The 20,013-nt window shown below is 37.1% G+C and overlaps 1 protein-coding gene across 1 annotated transcript in view; it reads left to right on the top strand.

Annotated features, from left to right (window-relative positions):
• Positions 1–1,579: 1,579 nt before the first annotated feature.
• The window catches only part of LOC104077879 (Down syndrome cell adhesion molecule-like), a gene marked incomplete at its 3' end in the record, with an annotated part of 66,442 nt that continues 48,008 nt past the window's right edge, over positions 1,580–20,013 (top strand). The window contains exon 1 of the mRNA XM_009579278.1: positions 1,580–1,694. Within this exon, the coding sequence (XP_009577573.1) occupies positions 1,580–1,694 (115 nt within the window). The remainder of the gene's footprint in view (positions 1,695–20,013) is intronic.

Genomic DNA, 20,013 nt, shown 5'->3' with positions numbered 1-20,013 from the left:
AGTGCTAAGACTGTATTTTTCCTGACATTTGTGGTCTCTGGCTACAAGAAAATTTACTTGGAATATGATACTATTTTTGGTAGAAGGATGTAAAAGCAAGTCATGCTACATTTCTTTGATGTTGCTTTTCAGGATACAGCCTTTAAAACAGTTGTCCTACTTGACAGTCCTTTGATGACACAAAAATAAGTGTTTTTTGGGTACCAGTTCTAAAAAATGTGGACCTTATGTGTTTTAATTGTTGTAGCAATGGTTAGTTTATTTATAAACCTATATTATCTTGGTACCTAATAACTGAAAACATTATGGAAGACTGTAAAAATTAAGAAGACCTGCTGGTTTTCCTCCTCTCTTTCTCTTTGGTAGCATATGTCAGTTTAATATATGCTTCATGCACGATCTCTTTATGAGCAGCATTTCTGAGGAAAAGACATTATGTTTGGCAAATATGTATTTTGTAAAATATATGTAGCTTGGTGTATATAGTAGAAAAAGGGAAGCACTGAGAGTAGATTAAAAAAAATGAAAAACCACAGAAGAAAATACTCTGACTACGCTGTCTGTTATCTGAATGGACAAGATGGCTGATATGTATGGTTTTGTGCCCTTTATATATATTGCAATATATAATGAAATTTATGTCATTTAATATGTATTCTAATACTGATGGAAAGTCAAAATGTTAAACATAGTATTTTATGCCACAGGCATGATTAAAGATATTTTATTGTTGCGGAACTAGAACTATTAATATTGCAACAACTTTTCACACTACTTCACAGAAGAAATTACTGATTAAGCATTTGCTAAAGGTCCTCAGCCTTTGTCATTTTTTGCTGTGTAGCCCTCAGGATAATCTTCGGAGCGTAGGATCCTTTTGTTTCAGGCTCTGCATTGCCTGTTTTGTGCTCCGTGACACCATCCAGCTATGATAACTGCTCAAAGGGATGTGTTTAAGCAAGTGAGTTCTTAAATCCTAAATTTTGGGATTTGATATTCATACTGCCTTATGCCAACACCTAATTCAGGTGGTGTAACTACTATTATGCAAGTTAGGTACTGACACTAAGCAGCTGAAGAAAGTTACCAATACATGACTGGTGAAATGTGGCTCTCCGTGCAGTCAGCTGAAAAGAAGTAGGTCTTCTGCTTGATTTAGACACCTGTGATACACTGCCCAAATATGACACTATGTCCCGATCTCAGAATAGCAGCGTTGAACTGCACTCCCTGCAGTTAATGTCCACAGTGCTTCCAAACGATCCCCAAAGCAATTCATCCTTATTTGAAATACTGCATTTTAGGAAAATGTCTGTGCTGTAGAACAGAACGGAAGACACCCCACTGTTGGGTTTCTCAGAGGCGTTCCTTTGTGCAAGGAAAAGTTTACATGCAGAGGCAATGATTATTCTCAATAGAAAAGGAATTCAGTAAAGAAGAGAATCTTTGGGTCAAAACAGATGCAAAAGACCTCAGTAACAGGGAAAAATGTCTCTGAATCTCAGCTTTGTGTTTGAGTGAGATTATTTCCAACTGTTTTGTTAAAAGCTGAGGGTGTGTCTCACAGACACCTTCGACCATGCTAGAAAAAGGTTCCGCTGGTACCCCAGAGCTAGAGCTCAGCCTCCCAAGGGAAGCCATGCCTGGAAGTGAAGGCAAGAGATTGCTCTATAAGCAACCCACTGTGCCCACAGGTACATAGGATGTGGTCTGTGGCAAAGTGTAGAGTAGAGAGGAGAGGAATAAAAGAAGAACTTTAAATTGAGAGACAACTATAGAAAATACCCACTGATCGGTATTTTTACCATGACTTAGAGATATGTGCTACTTAGATATCTGATTTGCTTAAAATCAGAGTGGAATAAATCTTAAATACATACATAGGATTACTGAAGCATATAACTTGGAAAAGTATCCTTTAAAAAATACAGTTAAGAATAATTATGTCACAAAATTAAGATCTAGATAAGTTTTCAGCACTCTAAAGCTCAAATAAAGTTGTCTAGTTTAAATCTAATTCTACATCATTTTCAATCCTGGTAAAAATCTTTTTGAAAAAGAAACCTTTTTAACTTTAAAGGGGAAAAATAATGAATAATTTCAAGTGAAGAGTCAGTTCTAGGACTGTGGGATCTTGTTAATGCATTGTGAGCAGAAAAAACAGTGAAATTGGATAAATAAATGATTTGTTATAAATTATTTGCAGGGAATGGTACATCTTCTAGTTACCTGTCTATCTTGCTGTCTTGCATTTATAATGATTTCTTCTGCTTTTGTTGCTACAGGACTTCTTCATTTTGTGAGGATTTGTTCTGGTTTCTCAATCAGGTGAAGATAAATAATCTTGGCATATTCTGTTCCAATTATAGAATGAAAAACCACATGAAAGACATTGCCCACATGAACAAATGAAAAGTTGGTCATTTGCTCAATTGTACAATAGGAGGAGATGGTAACATGGCTGAGAGCTGATTTCTGTAAGAAGATTCATGAAATGTTCTGTTTCCTACATTTTTAGTCAAGAGGAAACTAAGCAGGTGGGAGTTGTTCAGCTTTCCCCCCAACCACCACTTTGTGAATGTGTCTGTCAGTGCATGCTGGAGAGTCATCCAGTGGCATTTACAAGCCTGGGTAGCCAAGTCAGGCACCTAAATCCATACCTCCATGACTTTAGAAGCAATGGGCTTAAACAGTTTCCATGGTCATTGTAATACTCCACTCTTCAAAGTCATGTATTCATATGTCAGCATCTATAGTAGCACATAGGTCAAAGTTTCCAAAGGATCATCTTTTTGAGTTTGGACCATGAGTAGAACAGGATTGCTCGCTGGTCATGTTTGATACAGGATGATGAAGAAATACAAGCTCTAACAAGCTGATAAATGTGTGAACACCTGAAATATATATAAATTGTGTGATTAAATCAAACATGTTTTTTGGTTAATAGAGTGCTCTGATCTGTCCTGAAGCCGTGCTGATAATGGCCATTTTGATTCCAAAGAACTGTGAGAGGGAGGAGCATAGATGTGGTATTTCATTACAAGTCTTGAAGAAGGAGGACCACATAAAGACAACCTGTCCTCTATTCTTTTTTTTTTTCCTAGCAGACTCAAAATGGCTTGTGCTGAGAAATCTCAGCATGTAGAGATCAATTCATAGAATAGCCCAGGTTGGAAGGGACCTCGAAAGATCATCTGGTCCAACATTTTGTGGGAAAGAGAGCCTAGCTGAGATTATCTAGCACCCTGTCCAATCGCATCTTGAAAACCTCCAGTGACAGGGACTCTACCATGTCCCTGGTGAGATTGTTCCAGTGAGTAACTAGCTTGATAACTAAGAAACCAGAAAACACATTTTATGTTTGGTGGCCAGTCCTGATTACCTCAACTCAATGCTTGTCGATATTCCTGTGTGAGCTGTTTGTGTTTGTAATTATGTGTGTTCTTGGAATGAAGGATGGGCTGGAAGAATAGTCAACATCTAGGTTCAATTATAATTCTATGCAGAAAATCATACATAGGCTCAGTTTGATTTCCCAGAATCAGTGTGTGGCAAATATAAAGTGTTTACAACTTCTCTACAAAATATTTCATGTGGCCCTGGATGAATGTTGTTTGGGATTCATCTCATCCACTCCTGGTCAGACAGAAGTGCAAAAGTAGTCACAATATACTCCATAAAAGAAGGATGTTTGGTAGATTCTGGTAGCACCCTAACTGTACTTTTCCAAGCAACTGCCAGTAAATCTCATTTGCATATACTAGCAGAACAAATACATTTGAAATACATAATGGATAGATGTACATAGAAGAGAGATGTACATGTGAACATAACTTTGAAAAAGTTTCCTTAAATAAGGATGTTTTCTGAAAATTTAACAAATTCTGTCTTGTCTTGGAGATTTAACACCATAGATGCTATTCGGAAGTGTAATGAATCACCACATAAACATAGAAGCACTGGTATGGTAGATTTACATGCACTTGGAAAAAAAAAAAAAGACACAGCTTTTTGATCAGACTAATGGCTTGGAAGTAGCTTCAGGAAGAGTGCTGGTAATGGCATTTGACAGTCTGAATTGATGGCTGATGGCTTGTAAAGGGCAATGCACTGGAGTGATTTGAGGGAGCTTTTAATAATGCTTAGCAAATGATCAGGCTGCACAGTCAATCGCTTTGTAGATGCCAATATTCTTTTCCCCTCCCAGTAAGTTCAAATCATAAAAAAAAAAAAAAAGAAAGCACAGAATTGCATACTCAGTCAAGATAATCACAGTATCCAGAAGAAAAAACAAACAAAAAGTCAGATTTAAGGAATAAGCTTGATATAGACAAGGAATAATTGTAATTTTCACTTGAGATTTGGATGATACTTACGCATTCTTCTAGGATCCATTTTCTGTTTATAGCTACACTGTGGTAAGTCTTAAAACCTGCTAAATCCTAATTTATGACCAATATTAAGGAAGACACAACCAAAGCAGTGTTACCCAGCAGAAGGGTGTTGAGGAACAAACTCCAGTTTCTGCTTCCTGTCTGTGGATGCAAAGTTTGCAAGATTTTTCGTGTCCTTCTCTAGGGGCAAGTGGTAGAGCTCATGGATGGCCATAACCCCTTAAAAGTAGGATCCACGCTCTCTCTATTCCTTCTCATGAGATCTGGGAAGAGCTTTTTCTATTTTTCTATTCAGTTACTTACTGAGCAAAACTTATTGGAGTAGCTGAAAAACCAAACCAAACTAGGTCAGTGACTTCTCCAGAAGATCCAAGGTCAACAATATTTAAAATATTAATGACTTCTGAATGCCTCCACTTCAAGATGACTTTTTATTACTCAAAACAAGATTTTTAGTAGTCATAGTGCTCAACAGGAGATCAACTTAATTGTGTGCATTATGACTATTTCATAGCATGCTTTGCTCTCACAGTCTTAGTTTTAACATTCTAAGTTCCCTGTTGCCAAGAGAAACATTAGAGAGACTTGCAGGTACTGCATTACCTGTAGGGAATGGTTTGGAGAACAGTACTGTAAGGCTCTCAGCACAAAGGAGCTATGGTATTATATACAACATGTAATAACATTTTTGTTTCTGATGTATAGAAGGTAAAGAATTTTCCAAGTAGCAGTGATTAGCAAATTGGAGTATTGCCATTGAATGAGGCAGATTACTCACTCACCTGTGAACGGTTAAGCCCATTTTCTTTCTTTAAAAATCAGTAGGAGACGACCTAGCTTTGTGAGTTGTTATTGTCTCTGACTTATTTATACGATGGACTGCTGGGACATTACATATTAATTTTTACTAGCACCTCATAGGATTTAAATCTTTTTATGGTCATCCATTTTGCATAGTTTATGGCTTTGTTCTGCGCATTCTGAGAGTGGAAGACTGTCTTCTTCCAGAGGAAAAGCTGCCAGTAGATTGCCTTTTTCTCAAAAGCTAAATAGGGAGGGTCCACTGTAGATTTCAGTTTTCAGGGAATTGATTGTGAATATTTTTTAGGTGCAAGACAAAAACAATGGATGTTGTTCAAGAATCACTTAGGAAACTTCAGAATCACCCATGCCAACACTTCGTGTTATTGGTTTGACTGGATAAATACGATATTTTACAGTCTGTTTTTACACATGTTTTATGTCTCTGCAGCTCCAAGAAAACTTGAAGAACAAGCCTCTGTTTTGTTGTATTCATATTTTCCTGAGGTTCACATTTACATGTTGGTGATGAGATGCATTGACTTCTGCTTCATCTCATGTTCACCTGCATTTCCAGCAGATGCAGTGACATTAGTTATTACTAATCAATAAGTGTTAACAGAAGGGTTGTGAATCAGCTGGAAATATGTTTTAACTGTCTCTGGTGGTAAAGCTGATTTTTTAAAAATAATACTGGTTTTGTTTTTCATTAATTTTATTTCTTAATAGCCTGAAGCATAGGGTCTTATGGTCATGAGCAAGTTATTCTGGCCATTGACTTCAGTCAGTGGTTTGGGTACTGTTTGCTGGTGAGATGTTTTATACAGAGAGGACTTTAATGAAAATCAGAGAAGGAAGAACCCTTAGAGTTTTCTTGCTGACCAAACTTGTACAAATAACCACTCACCAAATTATTCCCTGTTACCCTAAAGGCAGATCTTCAGCTAGTTTAAGTTGTTCTTACACCGTCGTACCCCTAAGACCTACACTACATTACACTGTGTGATTACTGCCTCCTGGGAATCTAGCTGCTTCCCTACTTGCCCAGAATTTCCCTTCCACCATGTGATACAAAATAAATAGTAAATTCTTGTCTTTCCACATTTCTTCATTGTCCCTTATAACAGTAAACCCACCACATCAGTATATGTTCATTTTATGTGACTTAGATCTTCGAAGTTGGGAAATTTACATTAGCTTATTGGTGGTTTTGTTGATGTTGTTACTGGTAGATATAAAAATAGTAGTATTATGCTCCAAATTTCTATTTTTGGAACAGTTAGAAGGGTAAATTGTTTTATTTGTCTATTGATTATATTTCTTAAGGGACAGTCCTGCATCTTAGTCTCCTTTACATATGCATAACCTGTGATTAGTATACTTTATTCCAACTGCTCCTTAAAGGTGTCCGGAAATCAAGACAACAGTGCTAAGAACAATGAGCCTAATACTCGTCCAGCGGAAATATTCTGGTGGCTATTTTTTTCAGTGACACTGTGACAAAAATAGCCACAGTATCCAAGCTGTAAATTGGAAAAGAAAACAAAGGTTTTCACTGTGTACAGGCTCCTTTGGTGGCTTGACAAACCCTGTAGTTTTGCAAAGTGTGACATAGTGCATGAATAGATGTTCATTATAATCCTTCTTGTACATACACCTCGTGGTATAATCTTCATGGGAAGATCTTATACTTATTTGCAAGAAGTACCACATGGTTTAATTTTCTGTTTTCAGGGAGCATCACTGTTAACTTACTGCAAATAAATGCAAGAACTATGTCAAATTAGACATTCAGTTTTTCTGTTAGAAAGTGAAACTCCTCAATCAAGTTCCAAAAGGGTTTTGTCCTTGTAATTCCTTGAACAGAACTGGAAAGGGGGGGAAAAAAAACCTCACAAGAAAAAGAAAACTGATCTTTTCCATTATTCCCAGCTGTGAAAACTTCCATGGTCAGAAACTCTGTTGAAATGGGGACATAAAAGCAAAAACTGTGGCTTCCATTAGAATTTAGGAAAAGAATGATGTGAGTCATCAAGTTCAGTTCCATGAACATAAATACATAACACTGAAGAGTTCACAGAACTTCTATTCTTAATCTCCCCCCAAAAACCACAAACCAAAAAGCACCCCCTAAAATGATCTTAAAACTTGGTATACAGAATCTAAAATTACCACCCCACCCCACCCCACCCCCCAAAAAAAAACCCCAACCAAACAACAACCCAAAACAATATGACACAATGAAGAGGAGGCGTGAAAAAGCGATATCCTACAATCCTCCAGTGGCAAGATAAAAAAAACTCTCATAAAAAACTTCCCAGTGATGCAGAGAAAAGTAAAAAGCCCAGAGGACCTTGCCAGTCTAGTTGGTATCATAATTCCTTATTGTTCCCAAATTAGGAGACTGTCTTTAATCCTGAGCACGCAAACAACAGATGCCAACTAAGCACTTTAGTTTTTTCTAAGCCTTTCCCTTTAGAATGTTGTTTTCTGACCATCACCTTGCTGCAAAGGGAAGCAACCTGCTCTGTGCTCAGAAGACAATAGATACATCAAAGAAGAGTCTGAGGGAAGAAATCTTCCTGAACCCTAAAATTAATGATCAGAAGATCTGAATCATAGGATCAACAAAATATGATACAATTCATGCTAAGAAACATTAATAAATATTTTTTCCTGAATATAGTGCCCAAAACTTTACTTCATAAGCTTTCCGAACTCCCAGATCATGTTACACGGTCGCTTCCATCTCTGTCTCATCTTGAAACAAGTAGATTTCCCTACTGCTGTCTTTGGGAGGCTCTCCATCTTCTCCCAATCTTCTTCTAATCTTCTCTAAATGTCTAGATGAAGTTTTATTAATGGATGATTCAAAGCCATTAAATCTTATTCCAGTAATGCTCTTTAAATTGAATAATTCTTCCTCTCTTCCCCTGGTATATATACCCAAATGTATTTATTTTGTTATTTACTCTAATATTATTAATGACACATTTATTACTACCTTTCTTTTAGTAGCATAAACAAACCAACTTTTTTAAGTCCCCTCTAAAAGAATAGGTTCTCTTTTTCCCTAAGCACTTACATAGTTGATTTTTTATTCTTATTTGAGATGTCCTTTGTGAACAAAATCAACTTGGATTAGAGATGATATCCTAAATGAGCTCTTGCCTGCATCTTATTCAATGGTACTACTGCTTCCCTGTGTCTACCAAAACTCCTTACCTGTTTAATCTTAGAATCCTATTAGGTTCTTTCATGGCTATGTTTCACTGGTAACTCACAGTTGTCCTATCATCCATCAATACATCCATATTCCTCTCTTTCTCCGTCCCTTTAAATTGATGGAGCTTTATATAATTTTAAAAAAAATGGTCATTGTGTAGTTGGTTACCTGCTCTGCCTTCAGCTTTCTCTTTTTTTTCCTGAATAATGCTCCTGTCCTCCTCAAATTGAACAGAAAAATAATGCTGGTCTTAAAACCGACGGGAAGGAACATAGACAAGGTGGAGGAGGGTGGGTTCATGTAGTGTATTCTCCTGTCAGCCTTTGTAAGTGAATTTGAGGAAGATAGTAGCACATTTATGCCTCCCCTTTGGGATTATTATCCATTTTTATAAAGCGGATACTATGGGCACAAGATTGCAGTCTGCATACCTGGCATTGTAATGAGAACTGATCCTATTCCTGACTTCCCTAGATTTAACAGAAATTACTTCCAGCCCAGAGAGTGCAATTGAATGCCCACATGTTCAATTCTTAATTTCAGTCTAATTTTAATCTCTGGGAGGATAGAAAAATCCTGGACTGGAAACAGTATTCCAAAATCTTTTCATTCTCATGTTTACAATAACAAGGACCAAAAATAAATGAGTGATTTCATAGTTTCAAAATAAAGCTTTCCCACATCCAGGGCCGATGCTAGGAATTCATATTCACAGAAAACATCAAGGATGATTTCCGAAAAAAGAAATTAAGCACGAAGTATTTTTTTATTGTGTTTTTGCACACATTCTTAAAGAGGCATCTGTGATCACTTCTCCACAAAAATGTGAAGTAGGCCAATGTGAAAAAATGAGCAAAATATGGCTTTTATTTTAACATGAAAATTACTTTTAAGTTGAAAAAGAGAAGAAAATTTTTGCTTTCATAATTCTGAAAGAATGAGTAGTAGGAAATCATAAGTACCTCTACTAATTTTATAACACAGATTAGGTCCTAATCCAGACTAAACCAGGAATTACAGAAATTAGAAGGAAGACTATGAAGAAGATCTGGATCTGAAATTAACATACATTTCTCACGCCCACCCCTCCAAATCTCAGAAGAAATTTGGTTGATAGTTGGTTCACATTGTGCTTGGATCAGGATATCGCAACTATTGAGACCAATTCTTGTTCTGTGTGAGCAAGTTTGCCACTGTGTGCATTTTTGATATTTGCTCTGTTCATTTCTTGAAAGGCTCTGCTTCTTTCAAGGCCCTGCCTCTTTATTTTAGCACAGGTTGTTCTGATATTCTTGTGTGAATGCAATACACTCGATCTGGTCAGGAACGCAGCAGAAATGATAAAGTTAGAGAAATGGTTACTCGTGCATTCTAGGAACTTCTTTACTGAGAGGCCTTTTAGCACAGAAGGGGACAGATGTGTCCAACAATGTGCAGGGAGGTAATTCCATTATAAAATTTTGATTAATTCAAATTAGAAAGCAAAGGCAAGTGTCTTCAAATTGCTAGCTGGCTTCACATGCGGAAGCGGACATCTCCGAAGAAAACCCCCTGTGTTGGGGTGTAATGTAATGGTGTGCTCCCCAGGTGCCTTCCAGGCACATGAGTAAAGGGGCCAGGCCGCTCAGGGGGAGGTGATGGGGCCAGAGTTTCAGTAGTAGTTCACTCTAATTCTGCCCACAGCAAAGTGTCTAATTCGTACACATCTGCAAATTCTCATAGGAAAGACAAATGTTCTGCTTTTTTTCTAAACAATCTTTTAAACTATTTTGACCTTCCATGTTTCTGCCTGGAATTTACCGTAGAGTTCCTATACCAAATTTGTAATTTCTGCGTGAACAGTGCTATTTTTTGTGAATACCCTATTGCTTAAATTTTCCATCTTCTGTCTATTCTCAATCAATTTAATTTTCACCTTCTGATAGGGAATGCTGTTATGTCTTGACCTGCTAATTTAAAAGTCTTCCCTCTCATCCTTCAGGCTGTTGTCATGTCTCTTTATAGGCTTCTTTTTCATAACCTAAGGTCATTGACTCTTAAGGCTACCACTGTAAAACTAGGCTTCCAGCTCTTTAATCATTCTTGCAGCTCTTCCCTGAATCCTGCCAAATTTTCAACATTATTTCAGTGAAGTGAGGTTTGCTTTTTATTTCTTTTTTCCAGTTGCTTTGATACAATGTTTCCATAAAAAGAGCAGAGAAAGCTGCACAGTTATGAAATCTTCAGATCTATTTTTCTGAACTAAAACTTTAATTGTTTGCCACCTCTCTCCAGCAGGTAGTGGGGCTTCACTGAATTCCACCCCCCAGCTTCTTGTGTGACAATGATTTTTTCCCGTTGTTAACTTTAGTTCATATATTATACATCTCATCTATAATTTATCATAAAGAGGGACCTTCTATTATTTATCACCTGCATGAGGACATGCATGTGCACACATGCATATATGGTATACTTTCTTACATAAAACTAAAGATTAATGTATAAATATTTGACTGAGGTTATAGTCTAAGCAAATATCGCTCCTAAAAGTTTTGGAAAATAATTTTTTTCAGCTACTCTAATATGTACCACAGGGTACACAGTCTGGTAGGAAACAGGTGATACCTCTCCACAGAATATTATTTTAAATGTGAGGAAGAATTAAGGTAATTTAAAATTTTATCATCTTATTAAAGCTATGTTCTACTTCTGTGTATTCCAATTTCTTCTTCAAAGCTTATTGTCTTTTAAGAGCTAGTATTGGCCTTAAACATAAGTCATATTTTACAAAAAGACAGTATTTTTTTATAATTAAGCACTGGAGACTATTTCAATTCTATACACTATGTGCTATGTACAGCGTTAAGCTGGGACTAGAATACAGTGAGATGACCAGGACTGTCCTGAACAATCATACTGTCTTTCATCTAAGCGGTTTCTGTTATTCAGAAGACAAGTTATCAAACAAGCTTTAAAATATGCACTCTTCAGTCAGTCAGCCTTCCCATACACAGTAAAACTCTGTGAGAATTTTGTCTGAATAAGGGGAGAGAGAAGCCTGGGTCTTACAGAAAATATTTGTTACTCATCACTGAAAAAATCTCAGTTTCCCAAGGTACAGTGTAGCAAGGGTTTACCAGTTAACTATAGCAAATACTCCTTCAAAACACAGAATCAGCATTTAACTACACATTCTCAGACCCTGGGCAGCCTAAAATAGCAATCTTTCCTTCTCATATTGAAAGATCTATATGAACTTTAGCAACCAGAAATTATTGGGTATCTGCTATTTCTGTCACCCAAGTATGGTGAATGCTGGTTAAACAAAGGTTTATTGTGCCACCGATACTTGAGGGTTGCTGATGCAGAAAAAGCAGCATCTGAGCTAAAAGACAATGCTATGTTGAAGTCATGCATTTTAACATATTAGGTGCCTAGAAAAAATAAGTGCAGGTTATGTTTGAAAAGGCGTTAATCGCATAGCTTGCCTCTGAATGTTCAGGTGTTTGCAGCTTCTATTTAAATGGGAAATTATTCCAGCAAAAGTTAGCTAAAAAGCATCTCAGAAATGAAGTGAGAAAGGGTAGCTTTTAATTTAACTTTTTTTTAAGGTATGAAGAAATTAATTAGTGAATAGTTGTTACCTTTGGTAATGTCACTTTCTTTCCCCATCCCTGTGTTTTTTTGATGGCTGCATCCATATAGTAGAATTTAAAAGTACTTTTTATAGAGACCAGGCAGGCTTGCAGTACAGAGTCCTAGCCACCCAAGTGAAATCAGGTCTTTCCCTTGGCACCTATATATATATACCCTGCAGACTATGCCACAGAAGAAGAGCTAGCCAGGTAATAGGAAAAAAGCGTAGAAGAGTTTCAGCTTTAATATCTCGTTTTGAAAGATTAGGTCAGAGCAAGTCAATGTAACAGGTTGGTCACACAATCAGATCACATCCATCCATTTACAATTAATTATTCAAGCCTTTCTTTGTGCTCTTGTCAATTTGAACAGAAGAGCTGTCAGCTGTTGAGTCTCTATTGAAGACCAGCCTTAGATCGTTATTATTGAACTGCTTCTTACTACAGTCTGGGGCCAATGGTACTGTCAGAAAGAAAAAGGAAAGAAACATGGTATATTGACTTTTGGATATTTTGGATATTATTTATTTAATTTTTCTCCTATCTGTGTTCTTTGCTCTGCAATGTGCTGTGCTCTGTACAATGTTCCCTTTGCTCCAGGAAGAATGTAAAGTCAACAAGGCTCAATTTACAGGGATTGCATATATGTTCCACCTTTTTAATCAAAATGCTCTAGGGAGGGAGATACTGTGTCTCGACTGTGGACATCGTATTGAATGCAAATGCTAGGGTCAGTGATACAAACTCTCGGGGCTCTGCCTAAGAGAATTCTAGTGAAGAAAAATTGGCTTTCTCCTGGGAGATAAAGACTGTGAACTATGAAAGCAATAATGTTGACCAAATAACAGTTGCTCGAGAGATTGAACCAATGCAGAATTTGCTTAAAATAAATATCATACAGCTGTCAGATTTTGCTACATTAATTTTCTTTTTATAAGTTTCATTTATGGCTGTTCACATCCCTAAGCCTTTGGCTGCATAAAAGAGTATACCCAGATTAAAGTTGAATATCAAGAAAAGAGTAGAAAAATAGTTTTAGTTCAGAGCTTTTTCTTCACTACTTTTTTGCTGCCTGGTTTTGAAAAATAAGGATAATTATTTTTAAATGTTCTTATCTACATGACGCTAGCATTTTTTGAATGCTTACGTAAAATGTCAAGTCCCCAAAACTGCACTGTCTTTTCTCAGGAAAAAGAAGTACATTGAAGCAAATTGGGTGAATTTGTCAAAAAAAGAGTACTTTTAGACCTTATGCATTTAAAGCACTGTGTGCAGAGTGTCACATCTCTTTTCAGGCAACTGTCATGCGCGAGTAAGAACAACAGACCACTGGTACGACTTTAAATCCCTTTTATGCCATGTTCTAATGGCTTAAATTAGACACACATATATGGTTCACAGGTTTCATAATGTTCCTCTACTTAAAGGTGTATTTTATCCCCATGTGGTAATCCTTTAAACACAAATTCCATGCATGCAGTTGGCCGTTGTTGTTCTACATCTACAGTTGTGCAAGAGGTCATGGATGTGTCTGACTTACCCTGTGTACGCTACAACAGTTGTACTACACTGACCATCGGTGCAAAGCGGACACTTTAGATTCTGCACACCTTGGATGGACTGAATGTGCTGTACATATGTAGGCATTTCTGTCAAGTCAATCCTGTTTAGGCAACTTTATGCCGCTTGCATTTTCTGGGAATGCAAGAAATGTCAATTATATAGATCTTCATGTGTAAATGTTATTAGCATCGTCAAGGCCTGTGCTGTCACGTGATGCTGACAAGCAAGGTTACTCTGTGACTCAACATGTTCTTTAATGGCCTGTGGAGATAAAGAAAGAGAGAATGACTGCTCAGGAAGACTGCTTAGGGTCCAGGCAATGCTGGTCCCTGTCTGCTTTGTCATTTTTATTTTGCTGTTTGTTTTTTTTTTTTTTAATCTAATGCTATTCTTCTTCAAAAATAAATTTTAAAAGTGGAAAAAAGCCTAAAGTCTAATATTTAGAATATGAGTTTGCAGTAGTTTGTTCTAAAACACCTCTGTTTACTTAATGTTCATCATTTAAAAGATAGAAGAACACACATTATATTGGCTCTCATTGCTTAATAAATGGTGCCATGCAACCCTAAAATAGAGCTGTAAGGGTTAACAAAACAGATGCTTTTCATCATTTGTAGACCTAATTGTATCTTTAAGTACAGGAAAAGCTCAGGAAAGGCAGAAGAATGTTTAACATAGGCTTGCCTGCAACATTAGTCTGGCAAAAGTCTGTATTTTCAAAATAATTTATTCTGAGGTTTTCATGCAGAATGAGCAACAGTGCAAACAAAACAGGTGTGCTTGTGAACACTCTGACAATTGAAATAGTAGAATAGTAGTAACATTTAGCTCAGGCACAGAGCTTTACATATTCAATCTGTGTCCTTGTTGTCTACCTACACAAAGGGTTGAATAGTATCTGGCAAATCTTCAGGCACAGCATGTAAAATGAGGAGTAAGGAAGGATGCTTTTATGCTCCCAGGACTGGGACAGAGATTCCCAAATCTGCCACAAACATGCGAGATAAGGTTAGGCAAATCAATTAGCTTTACTGTGCCTCAATTTCCCAAGCAAATAAAAATAGGCAAATGATGAAAATTACCTGAGAAATGTATCTGGGCTTATTTGCATAATGTTCCTGATATCTGGACAGGCTTCCAAGTCATGATTCTCTGAGCCATTCAGAGAAGGCAATAAAAAACCCTAAAATGCTTACATTTATTCTAAAGGAATGATGCTTGTTGTGCTTATAATGATATTTTCCTTTGTGCTGCCAGTCTAAGGAAAGTAATAGTACAGAATCAAAATAATCTTTATGAGAGGTCTGGAACTACACATCCTTCCTAGTTCTATCTCACATATATATTTGAAATTAAGTTGGATTGAAATACCCCATAATCTTGAGTTGATGCTCAGCATAAATCACACTGTGAATTTAATCCATGCTGAAAAGTTCTATTTACTGAACCCTTTTTATTGTTAAAAAGTTAGTTTGCCAAAGACGTCAGCAAAAAGCCTAACTTGACAAAGCACAGAAAATAAACAGCTTGATAACTGTATCTACTTACATTATAATATAACTCACACTCAAAGTGTTTCTGATTATTGAAATGTTGTAAGGATTATAAAACTTTGTAACCCACAAAAAGCGAGGTCTGCATGCGTGCTATGCTAAATCCCCATATGCTGATGCAATACGGTCTGCAATCAGATTCTCAGGAATTGCTTGCAGTTATTTCAAATTACAATCAGTGTGTGGTATTTTTTCTTCCAGCAAAGTTGATTATACATGTGACTTATCTTGTATAATACTTAGTTGCTATTTTTCTAATATTCCTTTATGGGTAATTTCATTGGATCAGGGTCCAGAGGAGTTCTTTTGTTTCATTATACAGTATGAGAGTTTTTACATACTTCTGCTCTTACTACTGTCATCCTGATGCTCTCTCTTTTCCATTTAAAACACTGCCTCATCAATTGTTCTGATGCTATTCTGTATAGGAACCCAATGAAGTTTCTGTATATTTCTATACTGAGAAAAATGTGTATTGAGTCCTAAAAGATGGGACTAGCTTGTCAGGAGACTATTTTTGAAAAATGGTAAATGTATGAGTGGTAGTCAGAGCTGAAAGAAGTTAAAAACACAAAATGTATGAGATGGAGCTCACCTGTGTGGTGTGGAAGGGTAAACCAGTGACAGAAGTAGGTTCCCATCATATTCCATAGCTGGGTATGTTCGGAGTGGAAATCAGTGTGTATGAGAGAGGGCAAGTTTCTAGAGGAAAAGTAGTATGCAGCTAATGGTAGGGGAAATTTTAAAAAAATTTTGATTTTTAAAGAGCTGTTGAAAAGTGACTCCATAGATTTAACACTATTGTCTTGTTTAGAAAGATAGAAATGTACTTCATTAATTGCTTTTTTCTTGCTGTTAAAAATTATTCACTGAACACTGGACTCTGTTCCCAGGGGACTGGCCAAGAGTCTCCAGGGGAAATTATTTAATTTAGCTCTAATTCTTAGTGGAGCTACTTCCTCCCACAGTGAATATTTTGAACATTTTTTATCCAAACAACGTAGGTTTACTTTTTCAAATTGAGCGAGGAAGATAATAACTCCTTCCCAAGTCATTAGCTTAAAACCATACTAACATGTTTAGGTTTCCCTAATTTTACATTCTCAAAATAAGTCATTAGGTGAAAATACTACACTAGAATGTACCATATGAGGCTTTGTCTGTTAGTTACTGCATATATCTTAAATAAAAATTCTGAATACTCAGATGTCTTGTGAATCTTGGAATAGATTTTTTTCATGAAGGGAAGTGGGTGCTGTTCTAAATTTCTCATAAAACTGTTCCTTCAGATTGAGATGCTTCATTACCTTCACAGTTACCTGCAGAATAAATGTGGTTAAACATGTGGGGCCACAGAGCTGCAGCTGCCCTAATTAATGTAGCATAATATTGATTATTTGCAGTTAGTCAAAATAATTCTCCTGCTGGTGGCACTTGTAATTCTGTGTATGTGAGGCTGTGATTTATTCTGATCATATTGTCTATAACAGTACGTATTCTGCATATACAATGACTTCCAAGCTATAAACTATTAAAGTGCACATTTGATGATGGTGACATAAACCAACTGCTGTTCAGGCCAGAGGAAAGGGAGGTTTTCCCTTTACTTGACAAGCTTGTGTTTAAATTTACATGAAGATAGAAGGAGAGATGGGTTATGTTCCTTGATGTTGTAAAGACTAAAGCATAAGTTTATCTGTGCTAAGCCACTGGTCAGCTGCAGGCTATTTACTTGGGATGCACCAGCAAAAGCCTGAGAGAAGAAATTTTAATCCTCTAGACAGCTCCATATATCATGGGCAAAGCCAAATCCTCTTTAATCAGAGCCCCTAAAACTAGCTGGAGGTTTAAAATTATCTGCTTTCTTTCGAGCTGAAATAAGGAAAGCAGCTTCTACAGCAAAGTGTGCAAGGACCCAAATCATCTAAAATTGTAGTATTAAAGATTATGGCAGTTTTATTTAATATCCTGGAGGACTAACAGTTAACAACAGGAGGTAGAGAACTGTAGCTGCTAATGTCTAATATATTCATAAAAGATTAAGAGGGTGAACAATTAAATATAAACATTATGTGATCAGTCACGTTTATACTATACAATCATAAAGTAGTAACAGTTAACCTAATCTAGTCTGTATACACAAAAATACAGCTCTTGCATCTATTTATGCTTTAAAAAAAAAAAAAAACAAACCATGTTTATTCCTCCTTTATAAACTTGAATACTGCATACATAATATAAGTGGAATTGATATGGACCATTGGCATGGAATACATTTTTGCGGTCTCAGAAACTGGAGAGGGGGCAATAAAATGTGTTCAGATTTGTGTAATTTGTCTAACAATCTGGTTGTCAGAATGACCGTTATCTTAGTATCCAAACTTACTCAGAAAATGATAGCACTGCACATATAATAGCACTAATACTCATATGTCTTTCCTTATTCTGTGATTACAGAAACACAAATGAACTAATGTTACAGTTGAATTTAAAGCAGCTAAAACCATGAATACAGATACCACCAGCTTTCAGGACTTGTTTGATTTTTGAGCATTTCGTTCAGGCCTCATCCTGTCTGAAGGTGAACTCAACATGGTACCACAACTCTTGTTCCTATGGTAATGCAGTAATTGACTCAGCAGATAATCTCTCTCAGCTCAGTTTATAAAGGCAAAACTGGAGCTTAATTTCCCTCCCTCTCCCCTCCCCTTTCTGTCTTTCTCTTTTTTTGCTTTCTTTCCTTTTTCTTTTTTTTTCTTTTTTCTTTCTTTTTTCTTTCTCTTTGTTTCTTTCTCACTTTCTCATTTTAATTTTATTCACCTTATGGTTCTATATGCAAGAAATAGGCAGGTTTGTTGTCTTAGCATAGTAATATTGCATGCAAAACATTAAGGGAAATCTGGAACCTGTAGCTATGGCAAAATCTCAAGGTATAAGAGACAGTAAACCATTCTGAATGCAGAAGTAAACATCACGGTATCTAGATTTCACTAAATCCATTTTCTTTGGAGAGATGCAGAAAGACATGCTTGGTCCCTAATATTCCTTAGAGATATAGGTGCCAAAATAATAGTAATTCTATGTTAACTGTTTTCCTCTTTAAGCTTTTCTACTTTCAAGGATCAAGTGGAAAATATTTCACAACCTTGCTCCTTTCCTCTCCTGAACTGGACCTCCCACACTTTGGGCAGCTCTGACCTCCACTGGCTGAGGGGCAGGGTGACCGATCAGTGACAGATTTACTTGCATCCCCTGATTCAGACTGATCTGCCACTAAAATAGATGTTTCCTGAGGAAGGACCTGACTGAAGTAGAGAAGGTGGGGGGTTAAAGCGTGGTGGTGTAAGAAAAAAATCTGTCTTAGTTTTGAGCTATCAGTTCTACATAAATTTGCAAAGTTAAGAATCCATCTATGTTCCAACTGGAACCGTGTCAGGCCATAGGATTAGAAATGTTTATAGACGTCCTTAACTCTTTGCAGAGAGATAACCTCGGTTATTTTTTGTTGAACTCAGTAATGTGCCTACATAAAATAGAAAAATACCTCATGTGAGGCTGCTGGCTTGTTTTATAAATTCTCAAATTTAATTCTGGGAAAACAAACAAACAAACAAACAAAAACCAGAAGGAAAAGGGAAAACTCTGGCTGCTTTGGAACTGAAGAAAACTTCAGACCTGAAAGCTCAGTCTTATGATAGACATACATCTCTATGGGCTTTGAGGAGCCTAGAACAACAGCTCAAATATGGGAGCAGCCTCCTTTGCCCCAGACAACTTCCTACTGTTTTTATGCTTATTTCTTTCCTTGTGTCAGGAAAAAATGGGAAGATCAAAGACCTTAATTCCTCATGAGTAACATCGTACTATGGTGACACTTGAGAAGCTTTGCCACTGAATTTTTCTCCCAGAAATCAAGTCATGCTCATGGTGGCCTCTCCAGTTATCAAAACAAGGACCAGGCCATGTAATGCAAATATGTATTTGGTTCTTCAACAAGTGTGCCTGAAGGGTGGAGGTGGTAACACAAGGGAGGGCTAATTTTATTGTAATAGATTAAGGAAGTTAATTGCCCTTGGGCTGTAGGGCAGTGCTGTGGCTTCCCTCCTGCCCCTGTTCTCCTGGAAGTCAGCTGCAGGTTGTGTCCCAGACAGGGAGAGGGGCAGTGGGCAACACGTTCCAAAGGTGCAATTTATACACCTCAGAACTAAGGGAATATGAGGAGCTAAAAAAATCAGTTTTATTCTCTGTAAGGTCTGCTAGTAGGGCCTGTGAGCTTGGCTACATCCCCGGGAGGGAGGCTGTTCTGCTCAGAGGAGCGTAGTCATGTTTTGACCATCTGCAGCACCTACTGTGAGCAACACCCCAGGTGTCTCATGTAGGTTGAGTACATTATGTGAGTGGTGCTTGGATCTTTCCCTGCACCCCTCTCTTTCCCCATCTAATCTTTGGTGTGCGTATCAAAAGCATTCACAGGACTGTGACTTCAGGGCACAGTTTAAGCATGGCTGCTTCTAGCACATTTTCCATGCCCGGAGCAGCAGATTGTTTTGCTTTGAGAATGATGTTGCAGCAGTGCTATAAAACTGAGTTATAGGTTACTCTAGCTCTGTGGGGAGGTTTCTCCCCTCGCATGCACAGGTCATGCTAGAAACTTGCTTAGCAGAAGCAATTCTATCCAGTGGAGGTGACAAATATAGCTGATAAAAGTTTATTTGTTCTATATTATCATTTGGCACATGATTACAACAGCCATCTGTTCTCTTAATTTCTAGCAACCCAATTTAGACTGCAATAACATAATGCCATTAGATGTGTTTCCAACAAAGTAAAAATCAAATATGATTTTTTAAACCATCTTG

The sequence above is a fragment of the Fulmarus glacialis genome, unplaced genomic scaffold (assembly GCF_000690835.1).
Source record: "Fulmarus glacialis isolate BGI_N327 unplaced genomic scaffold, ASM69083v1 scaffold4766, whole genome shotgun sequence".
Classification (NCBI taxonomy): domain Eukaryota; kingdom Metazoa; phylum Chordata; class Aves; order Procellariiformes; family Procellariidae; genus Fulmarus; species Fulmarus glacialis.
This window is presented reverse-complemented; position numbering and strand designations above follow the sequence as displayed.